Genomic DNA, 22868 nt, shown 5'->3' on the forward strand with positions numbered 1-22868 from the left:
ATGAAAGTATGCATCCTTCAGATCTAATGTTGCGAGGAAATCTCCCTGACTGAGCAACGGCAGAACCTGCTGCAATGTTAGCATGTGAAAGTGTTCCGATAGAATGTACTGGTTTAGGGGACTTAGGTCCAGTATGGGTCTGAGGGACCCAGGGTATCAAGAAGTACAGTGAGTACACTCCTGTGCCCCTTTCCTCCATAGGCACGAGCTCGATTCCCCTTTTTTGCAGCATGACGAGTACCTCCTGCTGCAATAAGTGCAAATGCTCGGTGGACATAGGAAGGTGTCTTGGGGGTATGTTGGGTGGAGTGGATATTAACTCCAGACATTAACCGTACTGGATAAGCTTTGTGACCCACCTGTCTGTGGTGATGGACTTCCAGACCGGCAGGAAATGTTGGAGTCTCCCCCCGACCGGTGTTGCATGGTCGGGGGGCAGTGACAAGGCGTCACTGTTTGGTAGCAGCGGAGGATCGGGAGCTGTTGTTTCCACAACCTCTGCCCTTGGCGCTGTTCCCACGATATCCACCTCTACTTTGTTTGGTGTATGTGCTTTGCACGCCACCTTTATTGTACTGTGTTTGCTGGGACAGCTGGCCTCTGGAAACTCTATTGTGTGAGCGACGAAAAGAACCACCCCTGAACTGCTGCGACTGGAGAGCTCCCATAGATTTCGCAGTTTGTGTCTTTTTTTATTTTTTCTAAGGTGGTGTCCACCTCAGGTCCAAATAAGTGATCAGGGTTTACAGGATGATTTAGTATGGTGGTTTGTATCTCTGGCTTGAACCCGGAGATTCTCAGCCAGGCATGTCGCCTTAACATCACACTTGTATTAATGGCTCTGGCAGCGATGTCCGCTGCGTCCAATGCACACTTGATAGAAGCATTGGAAATAAGCTTCCCTTCCTGTATGAGCATCTCTGCTGCTTCCTTATATTCATCTGGCAAGTGTTGTAACAGGGTCTCAAGTGTGTCGTAATGGGCCCTGTCATATCTGGCTAAGAGCGCCTGAGTGTTGGAAATGCGCCAGACATTGGCCGCTTGAGCTGCTACCCTTTTCCCTGATGCTTCTAGCACTTTTGATTCTTTGTCAGGGGGAGGAGCATCACCCGTTGTTTGGGAATTTGCCCTCTTCCGGGCATTGGAAACAACTAGAGAGTCCAACGGCAACTGGCCCTTGATGTATGTAGGGTCCCCAGGCGCCGGTTTGTACTTCTTCTCAATTCTGGGGTTTAAACACCCTGGCCCTCATGGCCTCCTTGAAGATGTCACCAGCATGTTTTAAGACACCCTTTAGCATTGGAAGAGTCTTGACAGTTTTTTCAGAGGTGGAAAAGGTGTCAAACAGAAATCCACTTCAATAGGGTCAGCATGGAGCTGGACATCATGATTTTTGGCTGCCCGTTCAATAAGCACATTAAAAGCCGCCGAGTCTTCAGTAGGCGAGGTTTTTACAGCATACACCTGACTGTCTGGGGCAGTGTGTGGATCTCCTGGATCAGCAGCGTCTGCCCAGGGTTCATTGTGATCTTCAGGATCAGTGTCTATAGGGTAGTTGTACTCCTCATCGTCACCTCCCCCTGTCTCCCCATCTGAATAAGTGGGCGAGATAGGAGCAGTGTCTTTGCCACGTGGAGATATCGGTTCGACAAGAATGGGTGAAGTAGTGGAATCCTTTTTTAATGGGATTTTATAGGACTCCATAGGCTGTTTCGGTGTGATCTTTCGTTTGTAAATTGAAAGTCGACCAGTGTCGGCGTCAATGAACTGTTCTGGCTGCTCTGGAAGCGGGGGTTGTCGATGCTTTGCGACCACTAACCCGGGTCCGGTCTTCTGCGCCGCTGACGCCTGCTTAGACCCTTCGACGGTCGTCTTAGGGGCGAAGGCCTTAGGCACCACTTTCGGCGGCAGCGTGAACTGGATGGGCGCCGGCGACTTTTGAGGTTTAGCAGCTGGCGTCGATGGAGAAGTATCCTTCGGACCGACAGCGGAAGTCTTCTCCTTAATTCGCTTCAACGACTCCGACACCTGCTTCGAGAAGGAGGCGGACGGCTGCGTCGACTTGACAGGCTCCTTCGACCCAACGCCAGGCGTGGCCTCGAGGGTTGTAGCGCTTTTGGCCGTGTCCGTCCGACGTGTAGGATCGAGAACCTTCTGCGGTCCGAGTCCTTTGTCTGTGTCGACGCTTTTTGGCGCCGATTTTCTCGGGTCGACGTCCTTGACCTGTTTTTTGTTTGTTACAGTCTTTGGGTCGACACCCGTTAGCGACTTCACCGGGTCGATGACACCTTTAAGCTTTTTCGGCGCCGATAGTTCCGAGGACTTAGAGCCGACCAACGCAATACGCACTTTCGGTTTCGATGCCGCCTCCAGTGCTTTCGATTGCGTAGACACCGATGCTTTCTCTTTCGGTTTCGATATTCCAACTTGTGGCTCCTTAGAAGTGTCCAAAGCCGGGCCTTGAGGCAAGGCTGTGGAACCCAGTATAAGATCTTGGGTAAGGCCATGTGGCGATCCCTCGACCTGAGCCTTATTAAGTCTATCGGCCCCGTATCGACGGTTGGGCCTAGCTCCTCGCCTGAGCTACCTTCTCCGGCCCCAAAGACCACATCGTCGTCTCCTACCTCGTCGACGACGTTAGTAATATCGACCATCTCGACATCTGCGTCGTAGTTGGAGTCGTTCTCCGATGCAGGATCAGACTCTCGAACTTCCTGCTCGACTCCCTCATCCTCTTCGGTATCGAAAATGTTCACCGGGTCAGGTGCCGTCTGCTGGGCCTCCTGGCGCGCTGCGCGCCGAAGTCGAATCGTCTTCTTGGATCGGAAACGAGAACAAGCCATACAGCTTGCTTCATCGTGATCCAGCGACAGGCACTTGTTGCACACCGGGTGGACGTCGATATGAGGATATTTCGAATTACATACGGGGCACCTCTTGAACGGGCTCCATCCATGATGTGTCGTCGATAAGCCTCTGGCGTTGACTGGGTCTTCAGCGCCGAGAAGTCACGCGACTCCTCTGGATGTTCGACTCGGGAACTGAGTTGAAACAGACTCGGGCACCGATCGCAAGACAATACCGACGATATACTAAAGGCCTTTTGGCCAAAAAGAAAGTTTTATATATATTCAGAACTTGAGGGAACAAATATGCATCCGAACCCGATGGCGGAAAAAAACAATCTGGGGATGGAGTCGATGCCCATGCGCACTGTAGTCCAGGGGAGGAGCCACCTATCTCGTGATACTTCGAAGACTCTTCCAGGACAACAATGTGCAATCATCCGGACCCAACACTAGGCGGCGATCTATGCAATAGATATGAATTCAGCAGCCCACATGCCTCGAACATCATGGTATATGGACACTCCCAGTCGGCCAGAGACTGTGCTACAACAACCCTGTTTCCGGAAAAAAAAAAAAATACAACCAAGCTTTCTCTGGGGCAACACCAAGAATCTGGAACTCGCTGCCTCCTAAGATCAGAAGAATACCCTCTTTGTCAAGATTCAAAAAGCAAGCTGAAAGTTTCCTAATGGCCAAATTCCTCCCATAAAACTCACTCATTTCACACACTTCCCAGCGGCCTAGCGATATGTTTTTGCTCCATTCTTAATCTCCATCTGTGTTAACCACTCTTGATATCTGTGCCTTAACCCTGCGCCTCCGGTATCATGATTGTCTGCTCATCATTGAATATATTTTTGTTTTTCACCACCACTTTTCGTATCTCCCACTAGGGTACCTTTTTCGCTCATTCCAACTTCTGTTAATAAGTTGGCTATCTCTGCAAAGTGTTCTCATGATTGCTTGTTCCGAATATCTTTAAATGACCTGTTATTCCCCCAAGTGTAAGAGATAGTTATCTCTGCAAAGTGCTCTCATGATCGCCGTTCCGAATATTGTATATGACCTGTTTTCCCCAAGTGCATACATGTTTAGCTATCCCTACCTATGCAATTGTCTATTCTGAACTAGTATACAACTTGTTATCCATGTAAAGCGCTCCGATACCCTAACAGGTCACGATCGCACTCTATAAAACACTAAATAAATAAATTAATAAAATGCCTTAAACCATCTCAATGGGCAAAGTATTAGGGCTAGCATAATTTCCCAATTAAGGTACCATCACTGTGTTAATATTACTGAGTACAATACTTTTTGCAGAGGAAGATTTTGACCTCTTCATGAAGCGGGATATTTGAATAGGCTGGGTATAGCTCAGTGGCAGGGAAGTCAAGATTCTAGTTGCTTTTGAGGAGAAACAGAGCTTAGGTTTCTGGTTTACCAAGGACCGGCTTTTCAGGCTTGGGTCTTGAGATGCAATGTCCTTGGGACATCAGAGTAATAGTTGAGTTTCCTATATCAGTACATTTTCTTCGTAGTCAGACCCACCTTATTTAAGTCATAGGATAGGATAGGGAGCAGGTTTAACAAGACTACTATCAGTGTGATGGGTTTGTACTTTCTCATATAATAAAGGTGTTTGTAGAAATTAATTTTTAAAAAGAACACTTCAAAATAGTAATTTTACTACTCATATTGCCTTCCCGACATTTGTTTTTCGGTTACTTTCACATCTCATTAAGGAGACAAGCAAAGGTAATTTCTAAGCTAAGCAAAATACAAACACCTTTTCAACATTGTTTTCTTGGTGTTAAAACCTACACCAACAGTATTCACCAAGTGTCACAAAGGATCAGATTTATTTGTACATACATTTTAGCTGGAATGAGCACATCAATGGTGCAGGTCAGTTGTTTTAAATGTTTTGGTGTTTTACTCCTGAGCGACAGGAAAGTTGTGAGCATGTACATCTGAGGCAGCTGAAGGATTATAATTTTAAAGATGACACAGAGGTCAGGCATCACCCTCAGAGTGATTTCATGAATTTAGAGCTGCCCCAGGATATTCTAGAGTAGCACTCCACTTCATCTAGAAGTGAGGTGCAGTTTTCCATGTGACTGGATTAAATGAGCAGAGCTTTAAATCCTAGCACCCATGTGTGCTCTTAAATACATTTTCACTCCAGGGTCATGGAAAGGACTTGTGCATACTGTCACTAGTAGGTCAGTGGAGCATTCCAAAAAATAAATAAAGAAGGAATTACTTTTCTATGAAGGAAAGGTTGTGACCTCAAGGTGAGGTGGTGATTATGGAATGTAATAAACGACAAACCTAGCAGAAGTACAATTTAGAGGAGCATGTGCAATGATTGGTGTGTGAAGTGCTGAGAGTGAGTGTTCGGCTTATATAGCCCATAGGACATCATAGGGCACACTGTGATCACTGCCAGTTTCCTTACCTAGCTTAATGTTCTGCTAGATAGTAGAATCTATGGTTCCCACTTGACACTGCCTGTTAACTGAACGGCGGTCCCGTTTTTTTGGGGGGGAGGGGGGAGGGACATTTTCAGCTCACAGGGAAAGCTTGCATTGTTATCATGGCATTTATGTATAGTAGTTGTCGTCAGGTAATAACACGGAAGTGTGGAAAATATAAGAGCTGTTATGGTTTTATTATAGGGCACAGAGTAGTTGGCACGTTCTCCACTTTTCAAGTTCTAATTCAGGTACACTTACTATGGAGAGGGCAAATGAAGTTAATATCCAACAGAGACAATAATAAATTGCTACAAATGACAATCAATAAAAACCGTACAAATAAACGTCTAATGACTGCTTTGCTAATTAATTAACCTAGGCATTAACCCATGGTGTTCATTCCTACCATAATAGTTAACAAGCATTGGAAATGCAATAGGTCTCGCACCATTAGAGTTAGTGCTTTTAGAATTGTTTATGGTTTTTTTTTGTAAATGTTTAGCATTTTTGTTTCCTGTAGCCAATGCTAAAGTATTACAAATAAAAAAAGCCATAAACATTTCTAAAAGCTCTAACTGAAATGGTCTGAGACCTATTGCACTGTGTGAGGGTGAGGGGTTGAGGGTGAGTGAGGGTGAGGGTGAGGGTGGGTGAGGGTGGGTGAGGGGTTGAGGGTGAGTGAGGGTGAGGGGTTGAAGGTGAGTGAGGGTGAGGGTGAGTGAGGGTGAGTGAGGGTGAGTGAGGGTGAGTGAGGGTGAGGGGTTGAGGGTGAGTGAGGGTGAGGGGTTGAGGGTGGTGAGGGTGAGTGAGGGTGAGGGGTTGAGGGTGAGTGAGGGTGAGGGGTTGAGGGTGAGTGAGGGTGAGGGGTGGAGGGTGAGTGAGGGTGAGGGTGAGGGGTTGAGGGTGAGGGGTTGAGGGTGAGGGGTTGAGGGTGAGTGAGTGAGGGTGAGGGGTGTATGTTTCAGATAGTGCATGCAGTCCTGTGTGGAGATCCCTATATAGTTCAAATTTATTTTTAGGGATAGTTGCCCAGAGGATCTAATAAAAGGCTAGCTTAAATGGTTTTGGTTTTACTTTAAAAGTATGGAGCCAGTTGATTACAACAATCAGCCGAGGGTTGATAGTCTCTAATGGCGGCCTCTGGGCCCATATAGGGTTTTATTGGACTTATTGCCAGACTCTGCTATCCTCGCCTTAAAATTTGCTTTTTTGGCTAGTTGTACTTCTGAATAATATTTTTTCTAATGCTGCCTTATAAGTCCTTTTGAACACAATGTTGTAATTGCTCTACCATTGTCTCTAGAAGTTTACAGTGCATCTTGGGGGGGCGCTAGAGGGCGCCAAGCAAGATGGCCACACTCGAGTGAGGCTCTTGCAGTTCGGGCGATTCACCCCGTAATTTATCCTGGTTATTGTGCTCCTCTAAATACCAAACGTATAAATGTAAGCATCGGAACTTGGAGGCGGTATATTTCGCTGTGATCATTGCTTTTACCTCTTGACGGGACTGAGGAATCTGCTGCTGACCTCCGAAGCCGTGAATGTACAAAATGGTGGCGCTGCGGACCTGAGGCGGGGAACTGTGCGTCGCCGTGGAGATCGCTAGGGACGACTCACCCTCTGTTTTGTGCTGCCCGGGGGGCCCGAATGTACAGCAAGCCCTGCTACTGACTGCGGAAGAGAGTCTGCTGGTCCCGCTCGCGGCAGGAACTTTTACCGTGAGACGTGCGGTTTGGAGCTGCGAGCCGATGAAGAGGTAGGCAGGCACTGCGGAGCTGGGCCGGAGACCCGGGGGCGATAACCAGAACAGCTAGCGGACTGTATTTGAAGTCCCCCAGGGCCGATAACACTCGCTGCCAAACATCGGTAGTGCGTAAAAGTGAACGACGCCCTGCCGGCACGTAGAGCGCTCTGCCGGGTACCCTGGAGTCCCTATCTGACCTGCATGCACTCCGGGACCGGGACGGCTGCTTTGGAGGAACGCCCTAAGAGGAGAATGGAAAAGGATTTAGTGGATGCGGCGAGGCGACAGAACACCGTGTGAAACTGCACTGGCCCCATCATTGGGAGTGCGATGAGACTGTACAGATTCCGTAGGTAACGTTTAGCGCTTGTGCTACTGCGGTGTTATGCATTATTATATTTCAAAAAGCTTTGAAAGGATTGGCTGAATCAAAACAACCCAATCTGTCCAGAACTTTAAAAAAAAACACATTTCCAGGGGGTTTGAGGCAATGTCTGCAAACTGCGGGCAGAGAGAATGTGCGAAATGTAAAGCATGACACGGCGGGCAGGGGAGGGGGCGGAGCCGGGGTGTGGGAGGAGTGCGGGAACAGACGGCGAGGGGAGGAGAGTAGGAGGAGGAGAGTAGGGGAGGCACGGCCTAGCGGCCGTGCAATCAAGAAGTGAGGGGGCGGGAGAGTAGGCAAGGCAGGCGGCTGGGGGCATGTGCACGCGCTTTTAAGCTCAATGCGCATGCGCATTGAGCTTAAAAGTCACGGGCACTGCAAGGAATCGCCACGATTCCTTGCAAGTTGGACAAAGAGTGGATAAGCCCCCATAGTCTCGCTTGCTCGATGCGCATGCGCATCGACAGGCGAGACCTAAAACGACAAGAATTATCACCCATATAAAATGCATGGATGAAAAAGCTTGTAACACACAAAACCCTGGGTTTTCCCAGGGGAGGGAACTAGAGGCTACGGGGTTTTCAGGGTGAGCTGGCCTCCAACCTTAACATGTACACACAAAGAAGCTACCCTGAAAAGAAGTGACCGGAAAATTACAAGGTACTAGGTAGAGTACCAGGCATCTCAAAAATGTGAAGGACTGTCCTCACACCCCACTAGGTGTCATGTTTCATCATTGGCAGTCCTCGTTCCCTAGTAACTGCGTTTGGTGGAGAGTGGGCCTACAGCTGGAGACAAGGAGGCACTTCTAAAGTCAAAGTGGAGGCCCGTGCAAATGAGTAATTTAAAAATCAATGTAAAAGTTGAAATACTTTTATTCACTTGGCATGTTTCTGCTAAACTAGCCCTTCAGGTCCGTGGCGTTCATAAAAAAACTGGGCTCCTATCTTACCAAGATTGGTCCGAAATTACTCCTCCGGAGTGTACACGTCTAGGGAGACAGTGACAGAGGTTTCTTTTTAGGTTGAGCCTAGCGCAGCGCACATGCGCTGCCCTGCTCGACTTTATGTAAGGGGCTTTAGAAAGCTCACCACACGCTTGTGCGTGTGGTCAGCTTTCGTTACAGGCTATTGGGCTTTGCATTCGTCTTCCTAAGAAAGACAGCACGCAATTGGGCAAAGATGGGTGCATGTCCTGCCTTTGCTCCGCCCATGGCCTAATGCTTGCGGTTACCCGCACGGGCCACATCTGTTTTCAATTATCGTGTCCAGAACGGACGCGATAATTGAAAGCAGATTGCTCGCTGTGGCGCGCACACAACACTTGCTGGTTTGTTTTCGATGCAATCGAGTTTTGTTAACAGCAATGATAATCCCACCACTTTTATGTCCCCTTTCAGCAAAAAAGTTTAACCTTATGAAATCAGTTAATCGATTTTATTTTTCCGATTCTGTGATGCTGAAGAAATGGCGTTTGCCTTTTAAGTTCGCTCTTGTGCACTGCGTAACACCCTTTCAAGGGTCTGGTTTAATGTATATAAAAACTGAATACATTAAAATTTGGACGTGGAACATAGGGATGATCGACATCATAACCTGAAAGCAGAGGCATACTCTGGAAAGCATCGTCTGAGGTGTTGAGAGCCTTACGCTACAAAAAGCTGTGAGTTTCAGTCTGGCATGGTCAAAGAAAATTTGAAACGGAGGGACCAAGTCTCTCACACTAGAAAAGGTCTTTCCGGTTTTGTTAAACGAGGCTTTAAAAGGAAGAAAGCCATGGACCTTTCAGAAAATGGCACCCAAGCCTCAACAGATACGACCAGCTAGGGGGTCGTATACACACGCCAAATTCCGAAATGGAAGTATTGAGGTATTTGTTTAACTCCCACTGCTACGGTGCAGGAAATACAGCACACTGTATGAATACCTATTTGCAAACAAAAACTGGTCTCCTGAAAGATAAACAATACATAGGAGGAACGGTGCGCTAAACGTGTCTTCTGTGATTAAAACGTCTGCGCTGTATGCTTCTTCTTGAAGCGGCCGCACAGACTATCAGTCCCCTTACCCCCGTAACATTATTTTACACCAATAAGACAGTCTACTTTTCAAAGGAGGCTCCGTGCATCTCAATGTACCGAGCAGCGCTGTAAAGCCTGTTAGTACTACTACACCGGTACTAACCACCTCTTGGATTTCACAACCCCAATAACTCCACCGTATTGCGTCCAGCTGCCCTCACATGCTGACTGCCCTGAACTTCTTAGCGTCTAGGCGCGTGCTCTTGCACTGGGCAGAGGGACACAATGCTCGAACACTGGCACTCTCGCAAGGAGGCGGTGCCAGCTCCGTTTTATGACAGCAGACAGAGCGTGCGCACCTACTGCCCAAGGACCAGAGAAAACTAAACCTCCACTGCTCATGTGCTCCACTACAGGGCGTAGCTAGGCGCCGAGCAATTCCTTCAGGGCAGGGTCAAAGTTTTCCCCCTGATTTGCAGCGTGAAGGGGGAGGGCTGGGGGCTTGGCAGACGGATTGGCTGATAGCTCTATGCCACCCATTATTTGATACTAGAAATTCTAGGAACCTCAACACACCCATCACTTCTCTCATTGGATCTTGAGCGCTGGTCTCAGATGTACAGAGATGTTTCACTTTCTATTTAGCTGCCGTCTTGTCCTGATAGCGAGACCGAGTCAGGCTGAACTGTGAGCCATTTAGAGCCATTCAGAGCCTGCCCTCCACAACCCCAGGATGCAAGTGAAGGCAAATAAGTGGGAATTCTATGAGGAAAGGGCGAGGCATCGGGAGTCTGCTAGGCTGTGGGATTTACAGCCACAATTTTAGAAATAAAAGAAGGCTGTGGGGAGAGGATGTGTTACATCGGCTAGACTGCCGACTTTGGGGATGGAAACCAGGGTTCGAGCCTCGGGGTCGTGTCCACATCCTGTGATTCTGGGCAAATCACTTAATCTCCCTGTGCCTGAATGTGTAAGTCACCGGTGCTCATGTAAAGCGCTCCAATACCTTCGGGTCGAGTTTGCGCTATATAAATATGCATTAAAAAAAAGCATAGGCATAGCCAATAGGTCTCGCCTTTGGGGCCTTATAAGTATTTAGTTATGCAGCACAATTTCCTTGGTGCAACAACATCAACTGTTGGATGGCTACACACTTATAAGGTCCCAAAGGCAAGACCTATTGGCTATGGCAATGCTTGTTCTACTTCAGTATCTCGGAAGAATCAGGTTATTTCTATTCTGGCCTTGTACACTACTAATTTTGCTAAGTTATGTTAAAGAATTCTCTTGTTTTTTTTTATTATAAGAGTGATGGTGAATTGAAGTGCTAATCCCAAGGTTGGTGTTCTGTAGAGGAAGTACTCCTGGATGTCATCTACAAAATAATGTTTATTTGTAAAGCACACGTTCTCCCAAGTATTAGGTCATCTGGCCCTGAAAAAAACAGATGATCATTACCCAACTTGATCAAACTTAATTTAACAACCTCGGAAGGAGAAAGGCCGAGTAAAGTCACTGAAATTCAAACCTGTGATCATGAGTTCAAACACAGATCCAGAGTGGCAACGATCCACAGTCTGTCATGATCACCATACTGACATGCAACCAAATTGAACTACAGAAAGGAAAATGTTACCTAGGAAATGCACACTGCAGAAATGTTAACCCTATCCTGAAAATACCAAAATATACCATCACTCTCTCAAGAATCAAATATAGCGCCACAAGTGAACAAGAATTTCTCTGCACAGTTAGCAAAAAAATAATTTAAACACATTGGATGCGCCAAGTCTATGCACTTGTATATCTAGAATAGCAGAGTCACACATCTGGAAACAAGTACCTCTTAAACACCACCAAAGACTCATGCAGAACATCTCAATATTTAGGACACAACTGAAAGACCCAATATGAAACACAATAACCCTATCTTAGTACAATACCCACCGAACACTAAACACAACCAGTACCTGAAATAAATCAAAACCCAGACGATACACTAACACTGCTCTTTTATGCCATCCACACAGCACTTGGTGCCTTCTAGATGGCAATATGCTGCTTTTCACCTCCAATTCAGTCTATACTCACCAACACCACTTTCTTAAGCATTTAACACAGTTGCAAGCGTGATGCAGATGCCAATATGTTGCTCTCTAACAGCACTAAACACATGCTACACCAGCTCCAGGGGGCTGGTTTGCCAATCTCCCAAAGCCTAGTGGACTTGCACAACAAGACAACCCAGTTATGTGCTAAAACATGCACTTCAAATAGCCCAGGATCTGAGCAACCATGCTCTCCTGATCAACGATAAGCACTGAATAGCTCATTCAGTGCTTTAAAAACCATAACAGTAAAAAAGCAGGTAAAGCTACATAACATTGTAAACCGATTTTCTTTAATAGCATAAAACTAAAATAGCACGTTCACAGAGGCTTGCAAGTGTACATATCAAATGAGAGTGATATGATAGTGACTGTGTGTGAAAGAGGCCAGTACATGATGTCTTCAGTTAGTGTGAACCTGCATTCATCTTAGAACGTGTCTGAAGGAGCTTGCCCTGCAACACAAAATTATTTCGAATGTATATAATCATAAGCCTTTTCAGTAGTCTACTTTTTCTTTACCTTTTTTTTTTTTTAATGCATTGGAACTTTTACATCATCCTATTTAAACAAAGTAAAATTCCTCAAAAAACTCCAGAAAGGTCATATTTTGTTTATACTTGAAATCCTTTGTTTCTAGGTGTTCCTAACCTGCTAGACAAAACAGCCAGAACTGTTCTAAGTGCACCGTAATAATGGTACTGTACAAGCTAAAAGCGAACACAGACCATGATCTCAAAAGAGCACGGAGATTCCGTGTAGCTAAGATCAGGTAAATCCATAGGTAACACATACATGATGGAGCCGCATGAACCACAGTACTTGCAAGCAGCTATTTTTTAACCTGAACAATGGGGCATCACTGATAAAGTTAAGACAGTATAAATACAGAACATAATACACACCCATAACAAAACAAGGAATATGAATTAGGCCATTTTGTTGACATTTAAGTTTTTCTACTTTGCCGTCTAGGTTATTCTACATATTCTCCTATGCGGCACACAGTTATCACACAGTACTTACTTAAAAGCTGTTCATCTCTCTGCTTTCTCCGGGGTTGCACATATGTAGCGTTAAAGCAATCTGTGATAAGCAGTGAGGGCCGGCTGACCATTTCCAAAGAGCACCCATTCAAATGGCTGGAAGAAAGAGACAAGCAAAGGCTGTTAGCAACATTTCTCTGCAAACAATTGTAATGTTATGGAAAGTAAAAAGAAAATTGTAAATGATTGCAGGAGTAGTCCGGGTGGGAGTGCTGTGCACTGACAGAACAATTCTTGAAACTTGTGCCATGTGGCACCTACACAGGGTATAAACTGGCCCCTGCTGTAATCATGGAGGCAAGTTAATACACTGGGTTAAGATGCCAGGTAATGGTACAGCCCAGCAGCTTCAGTATGGTAGTTAAACCTCAAGCCCAAATAAGCACACGCTATTATGAACTATATACATTGAAAAGAGCAAACATTAATCATGCTGACCTTACATTTTAATCAACATTTGACTGTCAACTGACTGCGCTGGATACAAGACGACGATGAATACTCTGGTAACACCCAGTCTCTATTGATACAGCGCGGCATAGAGTAACACGAATAGATAAATCTTCAGAATCAGATCCTTCTACAGCAGTCAGAACAGCCAGAAACTCTGATGCAACGGACAGCAGATTCATCGGCTCCGATTCCGCTCCTTGCAAGTCACATGATTTATCAAACCCACTGTTCGCCAAGGACTCAACGTAACCAAGGAGTGCTTGAGAGCATTCTTACATGTTAGGGGGAACTCAAAGAGCAAGTTAATTGTTTATTTAAAACACTATTGCTTTAAAAACATTTGAAAACAGATCAAACCATCATAAACAAGGAAGAGGAGAGGGTAAAATAGAAAAAAGTAAAGACTGAGGAAAACTAAGAATCCCACCCTATCCACAAGACACCTAAAACCAGGTGTTCATTTTAGTTCATCTCGAGGTACCTCCTTCTGATGTCTAAATTCCTCAATGGGTGAGAAGGTGGCTTTTATTTCACACAAAATTTTGTACATCAGATTCTACATTGGACCTATGTGCACTTTACTGGCTAAACACAGATGGCGTGCATCTTGTCGGCAAGGGGTGATTTAGCATCAACAATGTCTGACTCGGTGTCAATATTCCAGTACAAAACAATATTAGAACTTATAAGATCTCCAATATTATATCATTTAATGGGACAGGTGATCCTTCCATAGGTCTTTGACTGGGATAAAGGGGCAAAGCTAAACTGAATTTGCATTTGTATCGCACTTACTAAACAAAGAGGCGTTGAAGTGTTTCACAACTACTAGCACGTTACACATGAGCCCAAAGCTAGTGTTTAGTCAATTGGCTATTGGAATTAGTCTTGTGCTTGGGTGAAAAACTACTGGATCATTCTATGTAGGATATTTTAGGAATTGCTGGACTAAAGTAAAATACAAACAGCAGAAATGTGAGTACTTCAGAGAGAGCTATTTTAATCCGACCACCACATCTGTCTACTTAACGGTAGCTAGCAATGTGGAAAATTCAATACAAAGCAATGTTAATTTTGTGTTTAAACGTCACAGCCTGACAAATGCAATGGCAATGCAGCAAACAAACCAGCCAGACAGCGTATACATGCTTTGAAACTTACATCTCCCGCTTGTGGTTAAAGTCAACAGCATAGATTATTTCTTCTTCTCCATCTTTAACAATTTTCCAGATGGTACCTCCAATCATGTGGCCAGCAGGCAGTGGGGTGATGGACAGACCATGGCCTTTGCCTGAAAAAGATAAAATAATTATTCAGAAAATAGTTTGCTACCCTCAGGCACAATTACAGTGTAATCTATTGGGAGCATAGAAATGCTAGCATACCCATTTCATTGCATTTTGTTGTGGTTTACATTAGTGTCCTGGAAACACAATACATTAGGATACATAAAAATATGCATTGATAAAGCTTATGCTGCCGGGCATAGTTAAAGCCCCTAACTTTTTCCCTAAATGCACACATTAAATGCAATGCAAGAGTTCAAGAACAGGTATGTTGGGTAGCTTATTTTATTGACAGCCTGCTGAACCAGTTTGCACCAACTTTGGTAAAAATGTTTACTGGTCCCCTAAATTTCTGGGTAAACTTGTGAGTGGGGCGTGGAGATCTTTCCCCACTAAGGGTCCAATAGATAGTAATTGGGGACACTGAATGTGGAAAAACTTAGTACAATGTTCACCATACTTGGAAGGCAGATGAAACATTGTCTCGTTCTGTGCATTTTTACAGGTATTATGAATATCTATGTAGGTTCACAAAAAACAAAAACCTACAACAAAAACAACGGCAATATAGTGCAGAAGCAAGCGTGTGTTAAGGTTTGCAAGTACTTAATGTTTGAATAATCTATGAACATTTGACTTCTGATTTGTTCGTCAGCTTTGCAAAAGTCAAAGCTCTAGTCATATACACTTTTCACATTTCGAACATCAACATTCATGTCATATGCCCATCAGTAGCAGGGCATACAATAGCAATGCAATGGCAGTAGGTAGAACAGTAGTATAGTAACAGCTGTGCCTGGTAATATGATGGATTACACTGTGCACTTCGAACATTGTACACTTAAATCAAGAAACAAAGTGTGCAGCTGAAAGCTGTGGATCAAGTTTGCACCATGGGAATGATGCAGACAGATGTTCTCATGTGAGAAATGTACACGTACAATAGACATGAGCTACAGCTGAGTGGTAGACATAGCCACTAACTACTCTGAAATTGCTTTTATACCTGCTTTAAGTACCGTCGGTTTTTCATTGTAGTACATTGACACATTCTCAATGTACTGGCATCTATATTTCAGTGCTCTAAATTTCACATTTCAGACTGACTGTTCAAGTAAGAGTAGCCTTGTTGTGAAGTTGACATAGACAAGTAAGAAACTGCAGATAGCAGAATCAGCGTTTTACTGTACCCTATTGTATCCGGCTTTCTAGGCCCCTTGCATTCTTCCCACGAGAGGAGCTAGGCACCTTGTAATTAGCAGCTCTCTTGAGATTCCCACTGCGTCACATACTCTAGACTCTGGTTTTTGCATTTTAGAAAATGTATAATAGAAAGGTCAAAATTAAGTGGATTTAGCACTGTATGCTCAGACAGAGAAGTGCTGGCCTATTTAAATTACAAATTCACACTTCAAATATTTTTTGCAGCTCGCTATGTTTCTGCACTAAACATGTATTAGACTTCAGTGCGTTTCTCAGAGGGTCTCTTTTTCACCCGCAAGGGGTCTCCACCTTTTCTGTACCGTGAGCTACGCATGTTCAATGAAATGCATTGAGAGCTACTAACATTATTAGTGTTGTATAATCTCAATTTTTTTCATGTCTAGTAATTCAACCAAACAAAAGCATTCTAATTTATTAAGCTGGGCTGCACACAAGTGAGCTACTCAAGAGGTAGCTTGAGAGCTACAGTAGCTTACGAGCAACTGGTTGGCGACCCCTGCCCCATACCATCTTTTCCGTGTACCATTCACATTTCTCAAGTTTAGGCAGATTTATGAATTCCACCAAAGCTTGCATTTCTATCTGAACTGGGAGACCTAAACTAGAGTGATAGGTAGACAAGAGTAACAATTGGTAAGAAGGAGCCCGAACATGTCTAGTGGCTTCTCATGGGTAGGAAAAAAAGATGGATATGGTAGTGGGATTCATATTGGTAATTGTAAGAGCAACATGATCTTTATGAAATATATCAAAGATTACGAGTTCATGGGTTCCAAAAGATCTGGTCGGTGAGGGCAAATGCTTTCTCTTCCTCTGTTAAATTATGCTTCCATGTTTACAACTTGGAATGTAAACTGCTTAAGAAACTCAAGAAAAATACAGGCAGGATCCTGGAATATATTAACAACGAGCAGTGGTTTAACGCTTGTGTAGAAGAGACCCGCCTAAAACAGATGAGTTTCTTAGCTAAGTAAATGCTACATGGGTAAAAGGAGTTTGTTCAGTCCAGAGTACCAATACCCAGGGATGGCTATGTTGATCCTACATGCCTTGTAAGAAAAGCATGATTAGGTCACTAGTGCACAATAAATAAATATGGGCTAGATGCTGAGGGACGAAAGGGACATCATGATTCACTCTTCTGCAAACTTGATAAGTTTCCAGTCTTGGTGTTAGTGCTGCTTTGCCAGTGTATTTTTCTTAATGTAAATCATATGACATTGCATCTCATTAAATTCCTTTCTAAGCTAACATACTGAATATATAGACTGCAGTCAGACTGCATAATGTACGGCCACTGGATAGCGATTTGGCCTATGGCCACTAAAACCAGGGAAATCCTAGGGGAAAAAACGTCCACATTTTTACCTTTCAAGTTTACGATCTGGGAGAACTTCAGCTGCTGTATTTTATCAAAAGCTGAATCGACATCGTCCAACGTAAAGAGATTGAAGTCTTCAGTATTGTGGCGTGACTAGGCACATCAGAAACGGAGAATAAAAATGTTAATAAGCAAAACACAGCTCTTCTAAATGGGGGGGGGGGGGGGGAGGGACAAAGTCATTTAATTGACAAGATTTCCTAATATTAAAAAGTAAAGCATACCTGATACAGATCATACATAAACATCTGCCCCATTTTGTAAACGGGTATGGTTGCATAGATTGCACAGTTTAAGCCAAGCTTTCCAACAGCATACGGGAGTGCACCGAGGTGCACAGGATCTGGGTGGGAGAGCAGGACAGCATCGACTTGGTGAGCATACCTGGGAGGAACAAATATATACACACTCTATAAAAGTACGCTATACATAATTCTGTATTGTAATCGCTATGTAACTACAAAATGCTTAATGTATGATCACACATTAAATTACACAGTTTTTCAAAGGTGTAACCAGCATCTTAAGATCACAGGCACTGCAGTTTTTACGACATTTGCTAGTAGTCAAACATGAAATATACTGTCACTAAGCCTTGCAAGAAAAGTTTTTAAAAAACAAGCAAAGATAATGACTACAGAAAGGCTTCTGGTTAACAATCTGGGCCCATCAACTAATTTCTCCAGAAATCCATTCCTAAAGTTATAGGCTGTATCTGACAACTCAACTTTCACTAAAAGGAAACCGTCCAGGCTGATAAAATATGTCCTTACCTTTCCTATCACTTTTCAAAGCCCATACAACTTCAGTACAATTGAATCATGTATGCACCAACTTACAAAAGGAGTACTGTAACTGAGATATTAAGCATCCAATAGACCAAACTGTAAAAAATATATACTTGAATCAGAATCAAACGTTCCTTTGGACTAGAATGGTCACGTCTCTATTTGGTTGAGAAGCTAGCCTTTAACCTTCCAACAGGCAGTTTTTTAAAAGCCATATATTAATTTTACTTCATACAACTGCTGAGGAATCATTCTTGTCTAAGTGTGTTCCCACAAGTGCAACCTTTCAACCTGTCCATGGAGTAAAATCTTCAGTGGTTAAGCGTCCACAGAAGAACGTTTGAGGCCTGTTTTTTTGCACATAGCCACTAATTTTAGTTTAGAAGCACTATAAACTTGTAAAAAGGATTTTAGATAGAGAGGATTACCCCATATCATCTTATCTGACCCAGAGATGAACCTGGGATCAGAACTCCGATTTCCCAATTCATTGCTTATCACCAAACAAGGCTGTTACGTGGATTAGCATGAATCAGTTCTGCCACAAGACCGCGTGTAAATAATTTAATGTGCCAACTTAAACAAGAGAGGGTCTACACAAATTTGGAAACAGCATACTCAAAGTATATGAAGGCACAATGACACAGCATGCTCTCAGTGTCTCTCGATTTATCAAAGATGTCACGGCTGTCAGGTTTTCACAAAAACACAGCTCTCCCAAGCAAGCTGATCACAGGAAGTAGGTTAAGCCTCTAATGTTTTCAAGGGTGGACCAATAGAACACAATCTTAGCTGGTATACACAAGGCCACTCTCTCCTGTAAACTGGTTAGGATCATGCACAAGCAAGTGGGACCAATAGCTTCCACTGCAGGCCGCACTACCATTCGAGATGCTCTGTCTGGCTTCTATGGTTTTGAGCCAAAGAGTCCAAAGTACTTACAGAGAAGCCATTTTCATGCCTAAAAGATCGTTCAGAGGGATTATTGCTGGCTACTGGCAATTCCCACAAGTGTTCTTGCTTGGTGACTGTTTAGAATACATTAAAACATGTAAACTATTTTTGAAGTTTGGTTTCATCTCGAATCGGTGTCTCCTGACCTATTGACTTTTTTGGTTCTACAAATGGACTGGTTACTTCTGGTTTTCAATATAGTTTGTTTTCACTTTTGAGCTTAAATTCTTGATATAGCACTGGGACTGTGTACTGTTGTTTATGATTAATAAATAGTAAAAAAGGAAGATAACCCGAGCTTGATATTTGAGGGGAAATGCTAGTTTTAAATGCTGATTGGTGCAATTACTCAACACAATGTAGTGCACATTGCAGCACGTTATCACACAGAACAAAAATGTGTCACACAGACATCAGTAAAAAAGTGTTTGAAAAGTGAAAATATACTATCTGGCATGCATTGTGGTCTCCAGTCTGGGTTTGAAACTTGCTTTCAAGCCCTAGGACTGACACACTCTCTAGATTTGTGGCTTACCTAAGGCGCTCACAAGATCCTGGGCAGACTCTGGAACGCATGGGTTGACTCAGTATGTTTCCAAGCCCTGGGATTGACCCACACTCTCCAAACCTGGGAATGATGACTGGCTGTATCCAGTCCCAGAATAGCCTTCACTCTCAAATGCTGGGGTGCAGCCAGTGCCAGGTTTTCCCACACTGTCCTCCAGGTCCAAGATGCCTCACACATTCCAATCCTTGAGTGCCTCACACTCTTCAGTCCAGGTGCATCTCTCAGTTGCAGGTTGCTTCCAGCTCTTCTGTTTTTTAAGTGTCAGAACACCGGATGTAATGGCTATGTGTAAAAGGACAACCGTTTTATATTCTCCTCGGGACATTTAAGTGCTTGGTGTTTTAACTATCTGTTCAAATTGAACGAGTGTACTTGTGGTAAAAAGTTCAGACAAAAATAATTATGTAGCAGTTGTTGCAGGGAATCAAAGGAATATGGTGCCCCAGTTACAGAGTGCCCCATTGTAGTTACATCTCCACACACCCAGGTCGTGCAGATGAATACTTTATTCCAACCGACCCCGGGGGACACTGGCTGGACACGTCCACCTTCAAGGGAGTTTACTCAAGTACAAACAACCTAGAATAAGAACAACATACACAAACCGAACCCTTGGGGTGGTATGCAAAAAAAGTAGCATATCATCTCTTAAATCAAATACTACACCCACACACTCTCGTTACGGAGTGCCCCATGTGCTCCAATTCTAAGGTGACAAAAGTGTTTTGTTTGAGTCTCGGGTGTCTGAGTGCTCCAATCCTGGGATGCCTCGAGCACTGGAGTCCCAGGGTGCCTCAAACTCTGCAGTCGAGGCTAGTCATGACCCTGGCTAGAACCTTGCACTTGACTGAGAAGTACAGGTGGGAGAAAAGGTTTAAGGAAATGAGACACTGACAAGGGAGGGAGTATTCAGATAAGGCATGCAAATCGAGACAGACTACCACTTCTACCCATATGTTACGCTTAACGTACAGCAGCCAGAGTTCCACTTAGTTCGAGGTGAAACCTTCAATCATGGTGAGGGGTACTTATTGAGTTCTCTAAAACTGGTGTATTTTGCTTTTTGGCAGGAAATCCTAGAGATTCGGCTATTGGTGTAATAAAAAATTACCTGTGCTATCAAATTTCTTCCAAAGGATGTTCAGGTAAAGTGAGAAAGAATGTATGGATGAACCACTCAGTTTTCCACTGATTTACAGCATGCTGGTTCACCAAAGTAATGCATTAAATAGCTCCATTTCTTCTAATCATTACTTACTTCCGAAGAGAATCAATGACATCCATGGAAAATTCTTCATCCCACCCACAGTCGAGGAGGAAGCGAAACTCGTCCACCTGGAGCAGATAACAGACCGCAGACATGTCTTGCACCCCCGAGAGGGCGGTAAGCTTGATGATGGACGTCATGGCTGCTGCAGATATTAGCCACAAGTACTCTGAAACAAGCAAAAGTACATTTGCTATTATGCAAAATGCGGGTTGCATTATATAGAGTGAACAATAATTCAATTTGTGTTGGTATTAACAGTGATCTCTCTGGAAGTAGAGGAAAGTGAAGCAATTGTCACATAAATCAATGCTGACACCCTTGTTCTCAAATGTGATTTATCTTGTACAAGAAAAGTGTGGTACACGGAAAGAGTAATTAATCTAACTGCTCTTATTAAGTCAATACCATGTATTTCAGGATAATGTCATATCTAGATCAAATAATCTAACTTTACATGTGAAATCTGCTCCATTTTTTAACTAGTACAATAGCTCAGCAAGAAGAGCACAAGCACTTCACAGTTCTAGGTAGACTGCTGCAAAACAACCATGATGAACAAGAAAATAAACCCCTTGTGGAAATGTTATGTCACTGAAAGGAGTTGGCTGAATAAATGAGCAGTCAGAATAAAGGATCTGTTTTGTATATTATTCAATTACTTTTATTTGGTTTAGAAACAATCCAAGCAGAAAACCTAAAATCCATTAATAATTATTTAACAATTTTAAAAGAGCTACAACCATTTCAAGCAAGCTGTACTGTAAGGCATGTGTTCATATTTCAATGAACAGCAAATTATATGAGAAGTATTACCAAATGAAATCATTAAGCCCAGGAGCAACATTTATATCAGTAAGCACGTGCAAAAATGTACAGGTTAAGAGAATTTGTTCAACAGACTAAGTATGGACCACACAAACAACAATATGTCTGCACAGAAGGCACCCTCACTCATTGGGAACAATAACAAGTGCCCAATATTATCAGATATTGCAATTAATGATACAATGGACAGTTCTGTCGTGTTTAGCTTTTGAATGCCAAGTCCGTAAATTGCAACAGATGCTTTAGTTTCCCCTGAGTACCGATTCTCTACAAAGAAATTCCTTTCTAGTATGACACACATTAAATTCAGCAGTTCAGATGTAGTTCAATAATTCAATATTTTAACAGCTAAAATGACTCAGCTGGAGTTTGATTATTTAAGGTGCACATTGGTCATCTGCAGATAAAAATAATAAGTGTATATATAAAGTTAAGCAATTTTTGCTCCCTGTGTAGATTTTGCTTCCTCAAGCTTTCGGAGGACTTTGTTAAGCTGTACATATTTAAGATGCACAGTGTTTCATTCGTTACTCTCAACTGAGAGAGACCCATAGTCTGAGTTGCTCCTGTTTTTCTTTAAACAATAGTTCATTTACAGGTCTCTGAAACATCTACAACATGGCGACACTGCTCTATATGTTACAACAGCTGTGTTTGAAAATTAAATGTTTTTTATATGCATCCTAATTAGATGTGTACAGGAGTCATTACATCGCAGGTAAGTTATTTTACATTTTTATCAGGAGTCACTACTCACCAGGGAGCATTTACATTGCAGGTACGTACTCAAAAGCAATATCATTAAAAAATATATATTTATGTTTTTATGCTTAACCTATATATATATATCAATCACACAGGCAGCGAATGTCTCTGTGTACTTACAGCTAAGTCTGAGTTTCTATTGAAAAGGCGAATTTGGTTTTCTTAATAACTTTGGTGCCACTCAATGAATCTGCACAAAACATTCTAATAAAAGGATTCATCCAATTTGAATTTGGCACTGGAAGGTTCCTGCAGATCGAGCAACACGAGACCTAAAATAAAACAAAGAAGTGGAGGGTGGTATCAAAAAAAGGGATTTTCCCGATTTTAATTCCTAAAGGACTATTTGGACTTTCATCATAAAAAAAAAAAGGACTGAATAAAATTACAAAAACATTTGCATGAAACTGTAGAACTTTACTTATGGAAGTGCCTGAGGGCCTTATTAGGACTTTTGCGGTCTCGGAACGGGGTCAACACGCTGCCGCCCCGCTATGAGACTGCCAAAGCCATAAACAACGGCCCGCCAGAGTACAACTTATTTTTACTGTGGCAGGCAGTTCTTTGGCAGTTACACCCAAAAAGAAGCTACACTGAATGAGTGTCTGATTCTAAGATGGAAAAAGGCTTACTAAGCTTTCTTCTGTGGGGTGTTGGGCATATCAAAAAATTGGAAGGACTGTCCTCACACACCACCAGGTGTCATGCTTCATCATCGGCAG

General features: G+C 43.4%; 1 protein-coding gene across 2 annotated transcripts in view; it reads right to left on the bottom strand.

Annotated features, from left to right (window-relative positions):
* Positions 1–22868, bottom strand: part of CPSF2 (cleavage and polyadenylation specific factor 2) — a 114498-nt gene that overhangs the window by 74543 nt on the left and 17087 nt on the right. The window contains exons 2-7 of one of the 2 annotated variants that reach the window (XM_078660073.1): positions 22267–22418; positions 20545–20722; positions 17201–17360; positions 16964–17069; positions 14247–14376; positions 12613–12728 (exon numbers count right to left, since the gene is read on the bottom strand). In XM_078660073.1, coding sequence (XP_078516199.1) covers positions 12613–12728; positions 14247–14376; positions 16964–17069; positions 17201–17360; positions 20545–20693 — 661 coding nt within the window. In that variant the 5' untranslated portion in view covers positions 20694–20722; positions 22267–22418. The remainder of the gene's footprint in view (positions 1–12612; positions 12729–14246; positions 14377–16963; positions 17070–17200; positions 17361–20544; positions 20723–22266; positions 22419–22868) is intronic. The other variant, XM_078660072.1, reaches the window with a different exon arrangement.

This window comes from Lissotriton helveticus, chromosome 9 (genome assembly GCF_964261635.1).
Source record: "Lissotriton helveticus chromosome 9, aLisHel1.1, whole genome shotgun sequence".
In the NCBI taxonomy this organism is placed as follows: domain Eukaryota; kingdom Metazoa; phylum Chordata; class Amphibia; order Caudata; family Salamandridae; genus Lissotriton; species Lissotriton helveticus.